Consider the following 20,083-nt stretch of genomic DNA (forward strand, 5'->3'; position numbering starts at 1 on the left):
ACCTGGCCATTTGCTGGAACTTTTTTCCCTTCTTTTTAGGAAAGACCTAGTTGAATATCAGAAAAATTGTGAAGATCTTAAAGAGCGACTAAAGCATAAAGAGTCTCTTCTTGCTGCTAATATTTCTAACCGTGTTGGTGGTCTTTGTTTGAAATGTGCTCAGCATGAAGCTGTGCTTTCCCAAACCCATAATAATGTTCACATGCAGACCATTGAAAGACTGTCTAAGTAAGTATGTTTCTATATGTGGAGTCTTTGGCAACATGGAAACTCATGTCTTTAAATGGGCACAGTAGTTTTTTATCCCCATGCTAAATCGCATGTTAAGCTTCAAATTAAATGGATTTTAAAAGGTCCCTTCATTGTAGCTTTCTTAAAGACAGAATATGTGGGTTCTGCCAACTGTGTATAGCCGTGTCATTTTGGACAAATAATTTTATCTTTCTTGGTTTCAGTCTCATCTGAAACGAGAGAATTGAAGTAGATAACCTTTATAATTCTGTTCATTTCTATAACTCTATAATTGCAAATCCAGCACTATTCATAACAAGACTGAGTTTGAGAGGAATTCTTTCGATTTTGCCTTATTTTGGATATCCCTGCTGTAGTATAGGTAAAGTGAGTTTTTATCAAGTTTTTATCATGTGACTGTTATGAAGAATATTATGAGTTCACTGGAAGAAGGGCCCACTATATCCCATTATTAATATTTGAGGATCGACTAAGGACAAATTACAAATGAGCTTTTATGGATTCAAAGTTTTCATCTAGGCTGAAATACTACAGTTTTCTGTGTATATCTTTTTTGTTTTGTTTTCAGTATTCCAGAGGAAGCCCTTTCCTATGAAAATTATATTCTGTAGAAGTTGAGAATTATTATTTAATATACCATCCAATGATGATTTATAGAGGGTGTTCTCTCTCACATGCCTTCTACTTTTCTCTATGCTCAAGGTCACCTCTCCGTCTGTTTGGGTTCATTTAAATAGTTCAAACATCACTTCCTCTTAGAAGTATTCTCTCACCAGCCTCACCCCATTTTGTCCTCAATTGATTTAGGGTCCTTCCTCCTGTAACTTTATAATATATTGTGTATACTTGCAGACAGCAACTGTGTTTTGTTTATTTCTGTATCCCTGGCTTCTAGCAGAGTACCTGGCCTACAGGCATTTTGGTATTTATTGCTTAACATCAGAGATCGTCTAATTGGAACTGGTGTCAGGAGTCGAAAGACTTGGTCAATAAAGTTGGTTTTGAACTTTGGACAAATGACTTTACTTCCCTAAGTTTGGAGTCTTCTTTTGTTTGGGGGGATAATACCTACCTCTTGGGATATTATAGATGCAGCTTAGCCTTGTGACTAGACCACTAGCTTTTGAGTCAATCTGCCTGGGTCCATACTTTGGTTCTACTGATAACTTACTATGTAACCTCACAAAAATTACTTAATTTCTCATGCCTCAATTCCCCCATTTGAAAATGGAGATAAAAGTACCTAATAGTGTTATATTTGAGGGGATTGAAAGAATACCTATATAGTACTTAAAACAGTTCCTGCCATATTGTAAATTCTCTATAAATATTAAAACCCTTCTGTACCTCGCATACTTTAGAAGCAGTCAAAATGTCTGGTAGCCATGGTTTCTACATATGACTAACCTATTGTCTGTTGTATAAAAACTGAATTTCTCCAGTGGTAGTTTTCATGATCTACTGTGGTAGTCCTGCTTTTTGTTAAATATTATATTAATTCTTAAATATATTATTAACATATATATTTAACATAATGACAATTTATTAAGTATGTTAAATATATTTTCAGATACAAGTAACATGTGGTAAACATTTCTTATATGCCAAGGACTGTGCCAGATAATTTAAAAACATAATCTCTTTTAATCTTAGTAAAGCATTGGTGAGGTAAATACATTACCTTCATTTTACAACTAAGGAAACTGAGGCTCAGAGAAGTTAAAAATTTGCTTGTTTATATTTGAAAAAAAGAATGGAATCGTACTTCACAAAAGTAAATTCAAGATGATTTAAAGACCTAGATATGATTCTAGACTACAAAAGTATTAGAAGAAAATATAGAAAAATATCTTTATGGCTTTGGGTTAATTAAAGTTCTGAGCATGACGAGGGAAATGAGAGTCATAAAGGAAAAAAAAAACTTGACTCCATTAAAACAAAACATCCTTATGATACAATATTACAAACTAAAAAGATGGGAAAATATTTACATTTTATATAACACAAATTTTGGTACAATGTATAAATAATTTCCTTTGAAAGAAACAGAAAAGAAAAACTGCCCAGTTGCAAAATGGATATAGATTAGGAACTGGTAAGCAATAAAAGAGGAAGATAATACATGAGGAAGTACTCATTCTTTTTTTTTTTAATTGAAGTGTAATTGACCCACAATACTATGTTAGTTCCAGGTGTACAACATAGTGATTTGATAATTCTATACATTTGCAAAATGATCACCACAACAAGTCTAGTAATATCTGTCACCATGCAAAATTATTACAATATTATTAACTATATTCCCCATGCTGTACATTTCATCCTTTTGACTTATTTATTTTGTAACTAGAAGTTTGTAGTGCTTATTCTCACCTCTTTTACTCATCCTTCCAAACCCCTCCTCTCTGGCAACCACCTGTTTGTTCTCTGTATCTATGAGTCTGTTTCTATTCTGTTATGTTTGTTCATTTGTTTTGTTTTGTTTTTCAGGTTCCACACATAAGTGAAATCATATGGTATTTGTCTTTCTCTGTGTGACTTATTTTAGTTAGCATAATACCCTCTAAGTCCATCCATATTGTTGCAGATGGCAAGATTTTATTCCTTTGTATGGCTGAGTAATATTTCATTGTTTATATATGTGTATATACACACACATACATCACATACTCTTTAATCCATTCATCTGTTGATGGACATGTAGGTTGCTTCTGTATCATGGCTATTGGAAACAAGACTGCAATGAACATAGGGGTGCATACATCCTTTTGAATTTCTGTTTTTGTTTTCCTCTGAAAAATACCCAGAAGTGAAATTGCTGGATCCTATGGTAGTTCTACTTTTAATTTTTTGAGGAACTTCCATACTGTTTTACCTAATGGCTTACTAATTTACATTTCCAACAACAGTGCTCTAGAGTTGCCTTTTTTCCACATCTTTGCCAACACTTGTTATTTGTTGTCATTTTGATGATAACCATTCTGACAGGTATGAAATGCTATCTAATTGTGCATTTTCCTGATGATTAGTGTTGCTGAGCATCTTATCATGTGGCTATTGGCCATCTATTTGAGTTCTTTGGAAAAATGTCTATTTAGGTCCTCTGCTCAGTTTTTAATCAGGCTATTTTTTTATGTTGAGCTGCATGAGTTCTTTGGATATTTACCCCTTATCAGATATGTCGTTTGGATATTAACCCCTTATCAGGTACATAGTTTGCCAATATCTTCTCCCATTCAGTAGGCTGCCTTTTCATTTTGTTGATAGTTTCCTTCACTGTGTAAAAGCATTTTATTTTGATGTAGTCACACTTGTTTATTTTTGTTTTGTTTCCCTTGTGAGGAGATATATCAAAAAAATATTGCTAAGACCAATGTCAAAGAGCATACTGGCTATGTTTTCTTCTAGGAGTTTTATAGTTGCAGGTCTTACATTTAATTCTTTAATCCATTTTCAGTTTATATGTGTTTATGGTGTGAAAAAGTAGTCCAGTTTGACTCTTTTGCATGTAGCTGTCAAGGTTTACTAACACCATTCATTGAAGAGGCTGTCTTTTCCCCATTGTATGTTCTTGCCTACTTTGTCATAGATTAATTGACCACGTAAGCATGGGTTTATTTCTGGGCTCTCTATTCTGTTCCATTGGTCTATGTGTCCATTTTTGTGCCAGTACCATATTGTTTTGATTACTGTAGCTTTGTAGTATAGTTTGAAATCAGGGAGTGTGATACCTTCATCTCTGTTCTTCTTTCTCAACATTGTTTTGGCTATTCAGGGTCTTTTGTTTCCAAACATATTTTAGAATTATTTTCTCTGGTTCTGTGAAAAATGCCATTGGTATCTTGATAGGGATTGCATTGAATCTGTAGATTACCTTGGGTACTATGGACATTTTAACAATATTAATTCTTTCAATCCATGAACAGGGGTTATCTTTCCATTTGTTCTGCCGTCTTCAATTTCTTTCATTAGTGTTTTATAGCTGTCCAATTATAGGTCTTTTACCTCCTTAGTTAGATTTATTTCTAGGTATTTTATTCTTTTTAATGTGATGGGAAATTGGATTGTTTTATTAAATACTCTTTCTGATAGTTTATTGTTAATGTATAGAAATTCAGCAGATTTCTGTATATTAATTTTGTATCCTAGATCTTTACTGGATTCATTGATGACTATTATTTTTTTGATGGCATCTTGGGGATTTTTTACATATAGTATCATGTCATCTGCAAACAATGACAGTTTTACTTCTTCCTTTCCAATTTGGATTCCTTTTATTTCTTGTCTGATTGCCATGGCTAGGACTTCCAATACTATGTTGAATAAAAGTGATGAGCGTCAAAATTAAATAAGTTGACTGTGTAGAATAAGTGGAGCTACAAGTATCATCTCACACTGGTCAGAATGGCCATCTTCAAAAAATCTACAAACAATAAATGCTGGAGAGGGTGTGGATAAAAGGGAACCTTCATACACTGCTGGTGGGAATGTAAATTGATACAGCCACTATGGAGAACAGTATGGAGGTTCCTTAAAAAACTAAAAATAGAACTACCATATGACCCAGCAATCCCACTACTGGGCATATACACTGAGAAAACCATAATCCAAAAAGAGTCATGTACCACAATGTTCATTGCAGCTCTGTTTACAATAGCCAGGACTTGGAAGCAATGTAAGTGTCCATTGACAGATGAATGGATAAAGAAGATGTGGCACATATATACAATAGAATATTACTGAGCCATAAAAAGAAATGAACTTGAGTTATCTGTAGTGAGGTGGATGGACCTAGAGTCTGTCATACAGAGTGAAGTAAGTCAGAAAGAGAAAAACAAATACCATATGCTAACACATATATATGGAATCTAAGAAAAAAAAAAAAAGGTCATGAAGAACCCAGGGGCTAGATGGGAATAAAGACGCAGACCTACTAGAGAGTGGACTTGAGGGCATGGGGAGTGGGAAGGATAAGCTGGGACAAAGTGAGAGAGTGGCCTGGACATATATATATTACCAAATGTAAAATAGATAGCTCGTGGGAAGCAGTCACATAGCACAGGGAGATCAGCTCAGTGCTTTGTGACCAGCTGGGAGGGTGGGAGGGAGGGAGATGCAAGAGGGAAGAGATATGGGGATATATGTATATGTATAACTGATTCACTTTGTTATAAAGTAGAAACTAACACACCATTGTAAAGCAATTATACTCCAATAAAAATGTTAAAAAACAAAACAAAACCAACGCAGCCAAAATAAATAAATAAATAAATTTATTATAAGAAGAAGAAGAAGTAAGGGTGCCTGTTAAGCAACGATTGGCTGGGGCTTGAAATGATTGCTTAGTTACAAGGAGGGACCTTGAGACCATCAGGTTGCAGGTGGCAGCTGCCAGCAGATACTGTTTTGAGAATAGCTGGTGGTGTCCTTGAGTCTGATACTGTGATAGGGAAGAACAAATCTGACTCCATATAAAATCTGTTTCTTTTACTTTAACCTTTGTATTCTATGGCTTTTGCTTCAAGTTAAGAATGTTGCCTATAGCCTGAAATATACAGGATAGCCCATTCTCAAGGCTCTGACCTTTAAGAGTATAACACTTTTCCATTCATATAGAGATAAAAAGTTGCAGAACAGAGAGTAACAGTTGTTTTGTTGGAGGTTTACAGGAACATTGTGACCTAACCTTCATGGACAAAGGATTCCTGCACCAAGAAGTTTGCAACAACCAACCTCACCCCTCCCTCAGCTTGCCCTTAAAAATATTTTGCTGAAACCGTTCAGGAAGTTAGGGTTTCTGGGGAGATCAGTCCCCCATTTTCCTTGTATGCCCCTGCAATAAACCTTTCTCTGCTCCCCCTGCCCACCCCCCCTCCAAAAATTGGTGAGAGTGGGAATCCTTGTCTTATTCCTGATCTTAGAGGACATGCTTTCTGCTTTACACTGTTGATTGTGATGTTAGCTGTGGGCTTATCATATATGGCCCTTATTATGTTGAGGTATGTTCCCTCTAAACATATTTTCTGGAGAGGTTTTATTATAAATGAATGTTGAATTTTGTCAGAAAGCTTTTTCTGCATCTACTGAGATGATCATATGGTTTTTATTCTTCAGTTTGTTAATGTGGTGTATCACACTGATTGATTTGCAGATATTGAAAACTCCTTTCATTCCTAGGATAAATCCCATTTGATCATGGTGTATGATCCTTTTAATGTACTATTGGATTTGGTTTGCTAGTATTTTGCTGAGGATATTTAATTTCCATCTAGGTTCTTCAGTCTGGTTTTGGTGTCAGGGTGATGCTGTCCTCATAACATGGTCTTGGAAGAGTTCCTTCCTCTGCAGTTTTTTTGGAATAGTTTGAGAAGGATAGGTATTAACTCTTCTCTGAACATTTGGTAGAATTCACCTGTGAAGCCACCTGGTCCTAGACTTTGGTTTGTTGGGAGATTTTTAAAATTACTAATTCAATTTCATTATGAGTAATTGGTCTACTCATATGTTCTATTTCTTTCTGGTTCAGTATTGGGAGATTGTACATTTCTGGGAATTTGTCCATTTCTTCTGGGTTGTTCATTTTATTGGCATAATATTGTTCATAATAATCTCTTATGATCCTTTGAGTTTCTGTGGTGTTGGTTGTAACTTCTCATTCATCTTTTCTATTGTTGTTTTAATCTCTATTTCGTTTATTTCCACTCTGATCTTCATGATTTCTATCCTTCAGCTAACTTTGGGTTTTGTTTGTTCTTCTTTTTCTACTACCTTTAGGTGTAAGGTTAGGTTATTTATTTGAGATTTTTCTTGTTTCCTGAAGTAGGCTTGTATCTCTATAAACTTCCCTCTTAGAATTGCTTTTGCTGCATCCCATAGATTTTGGATCATTGTGTTTTCATTTTCATTTATCTACAGGTATTTTTTATTTCTTCTTTGATATCTTCAGTGGCCCATTGGTTGTTTTTAGCATATTGTTTATACTCCATGTATCTGTGGTTTTTGTAGGGTTTTTTTGTTCTCATAGGTGATTTCAAGGTCAGAAAAGATGCTTGATATGATTTCAATTTTTTTTAATTTACTGAGGCTTGTTTCATGTCCTAGCATGTGATCTTTCTTGGAGAATGGAGAGAATGTATAATCTGCTGGTTTTGGATGAAATGTTCCACATATATCTATTAAGTTATTTGGTCTAATGTATCATATAAGGACAGTGTTCCCTTATTGATTTTTCTGTTTGGATGATCTGTCCATTGATTTAAGTGGGATATTAAGGTCCACTTCTATTATTGTGTCAGTAGCTCCCTTTATGGTTGTTAATATTTGCTTTATGTATTTAGGTGCTCCTATGTTGGGTGCATATATATTTATACTTGTTATATCATCTTCTTGGATCAATCCCTTGATCGTTATGTAATGTCCTTCTTTGTCTCTTGTTACACTCTTTGTTTTAAAGTCTATTTTGTCTGATAAAAGTATTGCTGCCCCCAGCTTTGTTTTGATTTTCATTTGCATGGATTATATTTTTCCATCCTCTCACTTTCAATCTGTGTGTGTCTTTAGATCTGAAGTGAGTTTCTTGTAGGCAGCATATATACAGGTGTTGTTTCTGTATCCATTCAGCCACTCTGTGTCTTTAGATTGGAGGCTTTAGTCCATTTACATTTAAAATAATTAGTGATAAGTCTGTATTCATTGCCATTTTGTTAATTGTTTGGGGGTTATTCTTGAAGTTCTTTTCTGTCCCTTCTTCTTTTGCTATTTTCCTTTTTCATTTTATGACTATTTTTAGTTTCTTGTTTGTATTTCTTTCTCTTGTGTCTGTGTGTGTGTGTGTGTGTGTGTGTGTGTGTGTGTGTGTCTACTACTCTGTCTTCCAGTTTGCTGATTTTTCCTATGCATTATCTAACCTACTATTGATTCCTTCTAGTGCATTTTTAAATTTCGGTTATATATTCTTCAGCTCTGTTTGATTCCTTTTGTATTTTCTAAGTTTTTGTTAAACATCTGCCTGTGTTCATCCACTTTCCTCCCAAATTCATTGTGCTTGTTTATGATCATTACCTTGAACTCTTTATTAGAGACTGCTTATCTCCACTTCACCTAGTTCTTCTTTGCAAGTTTTATCTTATTTTAAAAGGTATTCATTCTGTTATTATTCAAGGAAATACATTTAAAAATGCCAACTATCAAATTGGTGAACATTTAAAAAAGGTCTCAAGAATGATGGGGCTATGAATAAGTGTGTATTTTCATACCCTGCTGGTGGAACTATAAATTGACACTACTTTGAAGGGTAATTTAGCACTATTCATTAATATTTATATTATGTATTACACATTTCAGAATCTACCATAGAGAACGTATGTATGTGCATAATGGGGCATTTGTAGGAACTCTTTTTGCAGCATTATTTGTGATGGTATCGTGATATTGTGATTTAATAAGAAATATGTATTTTGGTCTTCATCTCCTGTTCCTTGCATAGAGCTCCTAAAACTCTTGTATTTTTCTAAGTGGTAAAAGTAATAGGTACATATTTTGTACTAATATTTGGGTTTTGTCCCCTGCTTCTGAAATAGGTTGTTATTCTTAAGAAGCCCATTTCAACCACTCCTGAGTTTATGTTAAGTAGATGACTTTTGGAAACCCACTAAGGATAGGAGTGCTGGTTGCCACAGAAACCATCCATATGATTAGAAGATTGGAATTTTCAGTCTCTACTCACCAGCCTTTAGGAAGGGGAAGGGCTGGAGATGGAGTCCAGTCACCAATGGCAATGATTTAATCAAGCATGCCTATGGAACTTCTATAAAAACCCTAAACAATGGAGTTTAGGGAGCTTCTGGATTGGTCAAAACATTGAGGTGGTAGAGGGTGGCACTCCCAGACAGGGCATGGAAGGTCCACACCCCTTTCCACATACCTTGCCCTAGGCATCTCTTCTGTTTATCTGTTCATGAGTTGGGTCTTTTATAATAAAGGGGAAATAGTAAGGAAAACACTTTCCTGAGTTCTGTGAACTGTTCTAGCAAAGTATTTAATCCTAGAAGGGGTCATGGGAACCCATGATTTCTGGCCAGTTGGTCAGAGATACAAGATACCTGGGACTTGCAATCGGCACCTAAAGTGGAGGGCAGTTTTGTGGGACTGAGCCTTAACCTGTGGGGTCTGTACCAACTCCAGGCAATTAGTGTCAGAATTCAGTTAGTGTCCACTGAGAATTAAGAGAAGTGCTGTATGTGGAAAACCTACACATGTGGTATCAGAAGTGTTGTGAATACAGAAACTGGGTGTAGAAGAAAACAAGAGGTTTTTCTTTTAGATGTGAACAACCTAAATATTCTTCAAAGAAGAATAACTAAACTACAGTTGAGATAACTATGAAATTTTATGCACAGCCAAAAAAAATGATTGAAGTAGATCTATATGTACTAATATGGGACCAAGTTCCAAAATATGTTGTTGAAGGAAAAAAATAAAACAAGATGAGAAAGACATACCTGGTATGAAACTGTTTGTATTCCTTCAGAGGTCCATTCACAACCTTTCTATATATTTTCTCCAGGTTCATATATATGCGTAGAGAAAGATATGAAAGAATAAACACACAATATTTAACAGTGATTACCACTGGAGAAGTAGAAGAAGGCATTGAAATTGAAAGTATGTTTTAAATAGGTCTCTAACCATATTGGTAATTAATTTATTATAAGGAGAAAGTAATGAAAATTTAATTTTAAAATGGAAAAATCATATTCAAAGTCATGTAGATAAAGAGGATAGTCTAAGATAAACTAAGTAGTCTGACAAAACCAATCAACAGATAAAAAACTTTTTTTCCGCCTATTGTATTGCATTTCATGTTATCCTTTTAGGTCATGAGAAAAATATTTTGAAAGGAAGCTACAGTGTTTACATTGATTCCAAGTCTGGCAGTCATTTAGGAATTAGATTCTTGCTCAGTTATATATTTCTTTGTCTCTATCCTAAATTTCAGCTCTTAGCCTCTTAAAATAAATGTTAACCTTCTCAGTTTGGTTTTCTGCTTTGTCAGCATGTCGTTGGCTCATGTTCTACCTTAATAACAGTATACTATGGAAGGTTTCTGCTTTTATTATAAATGAAAATCTTTGTCTATATGACCTAAGCTGGTGTTCAGTTTCTTTCAGTTTAGTAATGCAGAATGCTGAATACTGAGTGTATGCTGACTTTGAAGAGTGACCAAAACTTTTTACGTTTGGATTTCTAGTTTGAAGCATAGTTAGAAGCCTGAACCCTCAAAGAACTGTATCATAGTATTTTCTGCATGACTCTAATATGGATTTTTAAAAAGTTATATCCCAAATATGATAAATCAAAAGAGTTTCCTGGTCTCTATTCAAAATGTAGCATTGTAACACTAGTTTTAAACTACGTTGTTGATTTTTTAGCATGTAATTTATTGACTATGTGACACAACATTGGGCAGCTGAGAAGGAGAGGATCAGGCACAACTTGGAGACCAGACGACCCATATGTTTGTGGTGTTTTGTTAGGGCACTTGGGACTTTTTGGAGAGAATACTTAACGACTGCTGAGTACATTGGGTATAATTTAAAAGTTGGTTTGAAGTCCTTATAGTATTTTTTAATTCTGCCTTCCACTCAGACCTCATTATGTCATGAAGTAGGTAAGAGCAACAATAACCGCTCTTTCTTTCTTAATGATCAAAATACTTTCAAATGGGAATCAGGATGGAACTGCTTTATATTAAATTCCTTTCTGTAGCTCATAGTGCCTTGGAGGAGCTTCAGTGTACTTTTCAGACAGGAGAAATGATTACTACTGTACTATCCTGGGACTTCAGTCCAGCCTGTGACTTGGGGGTGGGTGATTGGCAATCTTCTGTATAGCTGGCTTTGAAAGACTATGGGTAGGAACTTCCCAGAAATGAGGAAGAAGGAAATGTTGTAGTTAGCCTTCTAGACTTTCTTTTTAAAAACAGTGATAATACTTATTAACAATGCTTAATAAAGCTTAAAACTGCTAGCAACTGTGGAATAACTTAAGAATTAAAGGCACTTCTTAGGCACTCCATATTTCAAGATGAAGCTCACGTATATATCAGCCCAACTCTCCCTTTTCCTTATTTTAAACATTGGCCAAGATTATTCAGGGACTTTCTCCTTTTTGCTCTGATTATTGCACTAGGTTCCTTAAATACTACATGCTCGTTAGTTCATCCCAGAACTGACACCCATGCTTCTTACCTCATCTTCTGCCTCAGCTGCTCTTTCATCTGGATCATGATGGCATGTTACAGGGTTAATGCTGCATTGCTTGCTTTGTTTGAAAGACTCCTTGATCATATTCATCAAAACATTCCCATGGTATTTTTAAGCAGTTAAAGAACTTTTGCCTTGGAAGATGGTAATTTGGAGACCTGCCCCCTCATTCTCACACTGATATATCATGTAAAATTTCCCATTGTGAGAGGCTCACTCAGGCCTGGTGTTGGGCTGGCCATGTAGGATTTTATATGGATTTATTTAATCCATAAGATTGGATCCTTGCTATTTTACATGCCAACGCATTTTGACATTCAGTTCAATTCTATCCCCAAGAAATAGCTTAGCCTAGGGTACTTCTGAAAATTACTAAGGAAGGGATGGATCTAGGCAAGGGTCAAAACCTGTGGGATAAGATTTTGTAAAATAATGAGCATTATATGTGTAACCAGGGCACTTGAGTGATTCAACAGTACTACCCATTGAAAGAAGAAATATGTTCATAAGTAGGTGAAAGTTTTTAATTCATAGAGAAGGGTGAAAAAGAGGATTGTGAAGGAAGATGAAAAGGAAAGGACATATGTTTGTTCTAGTAGAGAGGGGAGTCGGCAGTGTAAACAAAATTTCAGTAGTCCCGTCTTACCATGGTTACTTCTACTTTGAAGTACAATCCCCACCTTCCCTACTTTATTACTTTTTTTTCCTTTTCTGCCCCCCACCTTTTAAATTTTTAAATTAATTTCCTCTTTTCTGGGCTTCCCTCTCCAGCCCTCAGTGTGCCAGTCCTCTCCATAATTGGTTATTATCCCACGTGGATGCAGTCCTGCCATGAATGCTCATGGCTTTTCTGGCTGCTCTGCCTGCCCCTCACCAAGTGAGGACAGAGGGTCTTTCTCTGGGGTGTGCTTGAATATGTGCAGAGCTGGCCTGCCCTGGCTCTTCTTCTAATACATATTAATGCTTTTTTCTTCCTGACGTATGAATACACGATCATTTGATCATTTGTTGTTTTCAATGTTCTTTTTGTGCTGACAGAGAAAGAGATGACTTAATGTCTGCACTAGTTTCTGTGAGGAGCAGCTTGACAGAGGTGCAGCAAAGAGAAGTAAGTGCTTATGAGCAGGTGAAACAAGCTGTGCAAATGACTGAGGAGGCCAACTTTGAGAAAACCAAGGCAAGTCTAATAACATAAAGGCATAACATAATTGCCTTCTTTTTCTTTTCTGAGTATTTGTTTGGTTATTCTCCATAGCTAAACTGTTTTTTTCCAAACACACAAAGTGAATACCAGTTTGTTAATGTTGACTTTCTAAATTAAACAGATTTGCTCTTTGGAGAATTCTTATTCCCCTGCAAATTCTCTTGCTGTATCACTATTGAAAGAATAGTATTATGATGTGATACAGTACTTTGAGAGACTTGTATGCTTAATCTTTTTATTTGCCGATAACTTTTAATGCGAAGTGAAACTATTAGCACCCATTTGTGTATGCTCATGTATGTGAAGACAGATGTTTTTCCTCTATACCTGGGAAAGTTTGAGAACATCCAGATATGCCACAATAATAATATATGTGTATTTAATAGCATTTTTAGCTATGAGTCTGTATCCATTGTGTGCTTAAGTCAAACGCATTTAATGATAATGATAATGACAGTAATAGTTAACACTTAGTGATCAGGCAGTGTTCTAAACACTTTGAATAGTAGGAGGTTACTGATGATTCATTTCTGTGTTTGGGGGCCACACCTTAAACCATTAAAGTTGCTATGTATTTTCCCTAAACACACTAGCCACGCTTCAAGTACTTAGTAGCCACATGTAGCTAGTGATTACTGTATTGGTCAGTGCAGATATAGAACATTTCCATTATCACAAAAAATGCTTTAGGTAGCATTGGTCTAAGCCATATAGTAGCATCACTATTTTATTAAACTATTGGGCTAATCACCTTTATATTAAGCTTCTCCTCAGTCATTGCCTTACCCATTTATCTCTATCCAGACCATCTTTAACTCTTCCTAGACCATTTGACCCTCATAATGCCCCTATGCCTTTTGAAACTTATGTTCATTCTGACCAAATGCCCTAACATATTTTGCTTCCTCAAACACTCTTACATCTTCATTTGGACTGACTCTAGCTGTCCCTTGCTGATGTTATGACCCTCAAAACCTCCAGTGAAGCCCTTTGCTGTTCATTTTATCTCATGTGACTGTGATGGAGGGGTCAGCATTCATATCACCCCATACTGCCGTTTCCAGGCCTTTGCTTTCGTACCTACTAACTCGTCTTTGAAATTAGTTTACCATTTCTCTTTGAAATCATCGTTGATTCTCCTCTCCCTAATTTTAATCAATATAAACTCTCAATCTGGAAGACACTATTTGACATTTTTTTTAAAGAAAATCATCCATCACTTGGGTTTATAAAATAGTTGTAAGATCTTTAACACCTTTTAAGAGCTTTAGCCTCTGACACTTTTCCCCCTTGTCTATGTCCTTTCAGGCTGCTATAACAAAGACACCTTAGACAGCGTGGCTTAAACAACAAACATTTATTTCTCATAGTTCTGGGAAGTGCAAGATCAAGGCACCAGCAGATTTGGTGTTTGGTGAGAGCTCACTTTCTGGTTCATAAACAGCTCTCTTCTCACTGTGTCTTCACATGGTGGAAGGGGCAAGGGAACTCTTTGAAGTCTATTTTATAAGGGCACTAATCCCATGATGGGATCCCACTAATCCCATCATGAGGGCTCCACCTTCATGACCTAATCACCTCCCATAGGGCCCACCATCTAATTCCATCATATTGGAGGTTAGATTCCTACATGTGACTTCTGGAGGGGCACAAACATTCAGTCCATAGCACCCTCTACTTTATCTCTTTTCATCATTCTGAAAGGTTTCCACATCCATACTGTTAACATATGCAACATCTTAGTCCCAACACACTTTGCTTTCCTTAACTCTAACATTTTCTGTGTTCTTCTGTAACTCCCACGTGAACTGAAGGGTCCACGAGATCTCAAACTCAAACTGATCTCTCTGACCAGAGCCTTTTCTCTTCCTCCCTATCTCAGTTAAATCTACTCAGTGTCCTCATAACTGCCTCCAGTTCTTCTACCTCCTCTCATATCTCATTTTATCTATTATCTTCAGGCTGTTCCTTTTCGCTTTCCATTTAGATGTGAATTTTATGATCTCAAACTAAATTCATTATATTCACTTCATCAAAACAGCTGTGTTCTCTACTCACTGAGTGGCACTTTTGTCCACTGTCATGCCCTGATTGGGAACGGGATGTCATCCTCTCCTTTGGCTTCCAACCAATCACTAAATAGGAGTTTTAATCCCTGAAGTTTGCTTGAATTCTTTCCTCACTGTCACCTTTCTTGTTCAGGATACCATAATCTCTGGATTCATGAATTATAACATCCCTTGTCTCTTTTCCTTCACTCTGTTCCCTACAATGCAGCTAGAAGTGATCTTTCTTCAAAGCAGATTTTATCATGTGACTCTCTGATTTAAAATCCATCAGTGGTTTCCCACTGCCTTCAGGGTAATCTCCAAACTACTTCACATGCTTATGAGGTCTGTCCTAATGTGCTTCCTTTCAACCCTTTAGTGTCACTTTTTACTCTCCTCCAACAGACTCAGCCCCTGTCAGCTTGGAAAGGCAGTAGAATTTAGAGGTTGAGCATGGTCTTAGTAGAGTTAGCGAGACCTAGACTCCACCATTCACCAGCTGTGTGACCTTGGGCAAGTTATTTAATTCTCTGTGCCTCAGTTTTTCTTCATCTGTGAAATGGAAATAATATCTGACACATAGGATTTTAATGAGGACTGTATTTTAAAATTTACATCTGTTATCTTATAGAAACTCTGGCACAAAATATTTCTTCAATAAGTAGTTGTGGTGATGGTGATGGCTATTAATCCCTGTGTTTATGCCATGCTTTTTCTAGCCTCTGGGTCTCTGTACATGCCATGCAAATTCTTCTCCACACCATTGCTTGGATATTTTCTTCATCCTTCATGCCACTGTCTCTAGAAAATCTATGATCTCCCATGTCTAGATTTGATATACCTCTTATGTACTTTTAGAGCAGAGTTTCTCAACCTTGGCATGGCTGACATTTTGATGTACATAATTCTTTGTTTTAGAGATTGTCCTCCATGCTATAGGATATTTAGCAGCATCCCTGGCCTCTACCCACTAGATTCCAGTAGCACATCCCTCTCCCCCAAGTTCTGATAACCAAAGATATCTCCAGATACTGCCAAATGACCCTGAGGGGGGTGGTGCAGAATTGCCCCCAGTTGAGAACTACTCATTACAGCATTTATCAAAATGTATTATTATTGGTTATTTGTCTGTATCTTTCATTAAACTTTAAACTCCTTGGCAGGAAGTAACTTGTCCATCTTGTCACTATTAAATCTCTAGTATCTTACATAGTGTTTGGTAAGTAATAGGTACTCAGTAAATATCCGCTAAGGGAATTGCAGTGTGCTCTCAGTAACACTCTAGAATTCTATTATTCTTACCTTTCCAATTTAACTACTTTACCAGTGCCACGTGAAAGTTAAGCCAAATCATACATGTTTTTCCTGTCATTTTCAGCCTATCAAGTGTTACTGAGGGAAGCCATGTAAGAAAGCAACAGAATGAATTCCACAGGAGAGTAATACTGGTCACGTTCAGTGTATAAGTACTGTTTAGCAATTCTTTTCCTTGCAGTTGACTACCACATATACTTTTCTAACTTTTATTTTATTTTATATTTTTTAACATCTTTATTGGAGTATAATTGCTTTACAATGGTGTGTTAGTTTCTGCTTTATAACAAAGTGAATCAGCTATACATATACATATATCCCCATATCTCCTCCCTCTTGGGCCTCCCTCCGACCCTCCCTATCCCACCCCGCTAGGTGGTCACAAAGCATCGAGCTGATCTCCGTGTGCTATGTGGCTGCTTCCCACTAGCTAGCTATTTTACGTTTGGTAGTATATATAAGTCCATGCCACTCTCTCACTTTGTCCCAGCTTACCCTTCCCCCTCTCTGTGTCCTCAATCCATACTCTATGTCTGTGTCTTTATTCCTGTCCTGCCCATAGGTTCTTCAGAAGCTTTTTTTTTAGATTCCATATATATGTGTTAGCATACGGTATTTGTATTTCTCTTTCTGACTTACTTCACTCTGTATGACAGACTCTCTGGCCATCCACCTCACTACAAATAACTCAATTTTGTTTCTTTTTGTGGCTGAGTAATATTCCATTGTATATATGTGCCACATCTTCTTTATCCATTAATCTGTCGATGGACACTTAGGTTGCTTCCATGTCCTGACTATTGTAAATAGAGCTGCAATGAACATTGTGGTATCTGACTCTTTTTGAATTATGGTTTTCTCAGGGTATATGCCCAGTAGTGGGATTGCTGAGTCATATGGTAATTCTATTTTTAGTTTTTTAAGGAATCTTCATACAGTTCTCCATACTAGCTGTATCAATTTACATTCCCACCAACAGTGCAAGAGTGTTCCCTTTTCTCCACACCCTCTCCAGCATTTATTGTTTGTAAATTTTTTGATGATGGCCATTCTGACTAGTGTGAGGTGATACCTCATTGTAGTTTTGATTTCCATTTCTCTAATGATTAGTGATGTTGAGCATCCTTTGATGTGTTTGTTGGCTATCTGTGTATCTTCTTTGGAGAAATGCCTATTTAGGTCTTCTGCCCATTTTTGGATTGGGTTGTTTGTTTTTTTTGATATTGAGCTACATGAGCTGCTTGTAAATTTTGGAGATTAATCCTTTGTAAGTTGCTTCATTTGCAAATATTTTCTCTCATTCTGAGGGTTGTCTTTTCGTCTTCTTTATGGTTTCCTCTGCTGTGCAAAAGCTTTTAAGTTTCATTAGGTCCCATATGTGTATTTTTATTTCCATTACTCTAGGAGGTGGGTCAAAAAGGATCTTGCTGTGATTTATGTCATAGAGTGTTCTGCCTATGTTTTCCTCTAAGAGTTTGATGGTGTCTGGCCTTACATTTAGGTCTTTAATCCATTTTGAGCTTATTTTTGTGTATGGTGTTACGGAGTGTTCTAATTTCATTCTTTTACATGTAGCTGTCCAGTTTTCCCAGCACCACTTATTGAAGAAGTTGTCTTTTCTCCATTTTTCATTCTTGCCTTCTTTATAAAAAAATAAGGTGACCATATGTGCGTGGGTTTATCTCTGGGCTTTCTATCCTGTTCCATTTATCTATAGTTCTGTTTTTGTGCCATTACCATACTGTCCTGATTATTGTAGCTTTGTAGTATAGTCTAAAGTCTGATTCTTCCAGCTCCGGTTTTCTTTCTCAAGATTGCTTTGGCTGTTCAGGATCTTTCGTGTTTCCATACAAATTGTAACATTTTTTTTGCTAGTTCTGTGGAAAATGCCATTGGTAGTTTGATACGGATTGCATTGAATCTGTAGATTGCTTTGGATAGTATAGTCGTTTTCACAATGTTGATACTTCCAATCCAAGAACATGGCATATCTGTCCAACTGTTTGTATCACCTTTCATTTCTTTTATCAGTATCTTATAGTTTTCTGCATACAGGTCTTTTGTCTCCTTAGGTAGGTTTATTCTTAGCTATTTTATTCTTTTTGTTGCAGTGGTAAACAGGAGTGTTTCTTTAATTTCTCTTTCAGATTTTTCATCATTAGTGTATAGGAATGCCAGAGATTTCTGTGCGTTCATTTTGTAGCCTGCTACTTTACCAAATTCATTGATTAGCTCTAGTAGTTTTCTGGTGGCATCCTTAGGATTCTCTATGTATAGTATCATGTCATCTGCAAGCAGTGACAGCTTTACTTCTTCTTTTCCGGTTTGGATTCCTTTTATTTCTTTTTTGTCTCTGATTGCTGTGGCTAAAACTTGCCAAACTATGTTCAATAACAGTGGTGAGAGTGGACAACCTTGTTTTGTTCCTGATCTTGGTGGAAATGGTTTCAGTTTTTCACCATTGAGAATGATGTTGGCTGTGAGTTTGTCATATATGGCGTTTACTATGTTGAGGTAAGTTCCCTCTATGCCTACTTTCTGGAGGGTTTTTATCATAAATGGGTGTTGAATTCTGTCAAAAGCTTTTTCTGCATCTATTGAGATGTTCATATGGTTTTTCTCCTTCAGTTTGTTCATATCACATTGATTGATTTGTGTATATTGGAGAATCCTTGCATTCCTGGGATAAACCCCACTTGATCATGGTGTATGATCCTTTAACTGTGCTTTTGAATTCTGTTTGCTAGTATTTTGTTGAGGCTCTATGTTCATCAGTGATATTGCCCTGTAGTTTTCTTTCTTTGTAACATCTTTGTCTGGTTTTGGTATCAGGGTTATGGTGGCCTCGTAGAATGAGTTTGGGAGTGTTCCTTCCTCTGCTATATTTTGGAATAGTTTGGGAAGGATAGGTGTTAGCTGTTCTCTAAATGTTTGATAGAATTCGCCTGTGAAGCCATCTGGTCCGGGCTTTTGTTTGTTGGAAGATTTTGTTTTGTTTTTTGGTACGCGGGCCACTCACTGTTGTGGCCTCTCCCGTTGCGGAGCACAGGCTCCGGACGCGCAGGCTCAGCGGCCATGGTTCATGGGCCCAGCCGCTCCGCAACATGTGGGATCTTCCCGGACCGGGGCATGAACCAGTGTCTCCTGCATCGGCAGGCGGACTATCAACCACTGCGCCACCAGCGAAGCCCTGTTGGAAGATTTTTAATCACAGTCTCAATTTCAGTGCTTGTGATTGGTCTGTTTATATTTTCTGTTTCTTCCTGGTTCAGTCTCAGAAAGTTGTGCTTTCCTAAGAATTTGTCCATTTCTTCCAGGTTGTCCATTTTATTGGCATATAGTTGATTGTAGTAATCTCTCATGATCCTTTGTTTTTCTGCAGTGTCAGTTGTTACTTCTCCTTTTTCATGTCTAATTCTATTGATTTGAGTCTTTTCCCTTTTTTTCTTGATGAGTCTGCCTAATGGTTTATCAATTTTGGTTATCTTCTTAAAGAACGAGCTTTTAGTTTTATTGATCTTTGCTATCGTTTCCTTCATTTCTTTTTCATTTATCTCTGATCTGATCTTTATGATTTCTTTCCTTCTGCTAACTTTCGGGTTTTATTATTCTTCTTTCTCTAACTGCTTTAGGTGTAAGTTTAGGTTGTTTATTTGAGATGTTTCTTGAGGTAGGATTGTATTGCTATAAACTTCCCTCTTAGAACTGCTTTTGCTGCATCCCGTAGGTTTTGGGTCATTGTGTTTTCATTGTCATTTGTTTCTAGGTATTTTTTGATTTCCTCTTTGATTTCTTAACTGATCTGTTGGTTATTTAGTAGTGTATTGTTTAGCCTCCATGTGTTTGTATTTTTTTACAGTTTTTTTTCCTGTAATTGATATCTGCTCTCATAGCATTGTGGTCAGAAAAGATAGTTGATTTGATTTCAGTTTTCTTAAATTTACCAAGGCTTGATTTGTGACTCAAGGTATGATCGATCCTGTAGAATGTTCCATGAGCAC

The 20,083-nt window shown here is 36.5% G+C and overlaps 1 protein-coding gene across 6 annotated transcripts in view; it reads left to right on the top strand.

Annotated features, from left to right (window-relative positions):
• The window catches only part of SDCCAG8 (SHH signaling and ciliogenesis regulator SDCCAG8), a 262,756-nt gene that overhangs the window by 50,776 nt on the left and 191,897 nt on the right, over window positions 1-20,083 (top strand). For all 6 annotated transcript variants that reach the window (XM_032643294.1, XM_032643360.1, XM_032643209.1 and 3 more), the window contains exons 8-9: window positions 40-228; window positions 12,555-12,693. In XM_032643294.1, coding sequence (XP_032499185.1) covers window positions 40-228; window positions 12,555-12,693 — 328 coding nt within the window. The remainder of the gene's footprint in view (window positions 1-39; window positions 229-12,554; window positions 12,694-20,083) is intronic.

The sequence above is a fragment of the Phocoena sinus genome, chromosome 1, assembly GCF_008692025.1.
Source record: "Phocoena sinus isolate mPhoSin1 chromosome 1, mPhoSin1.pri, whole genome shotgun sequence".
Lineage (NCBI taxonomy): Eukaryota > Metazoa > Chordata > Mammalia > Artiodactyla > Phocoenidae > Phocoena > Phocoena sinus.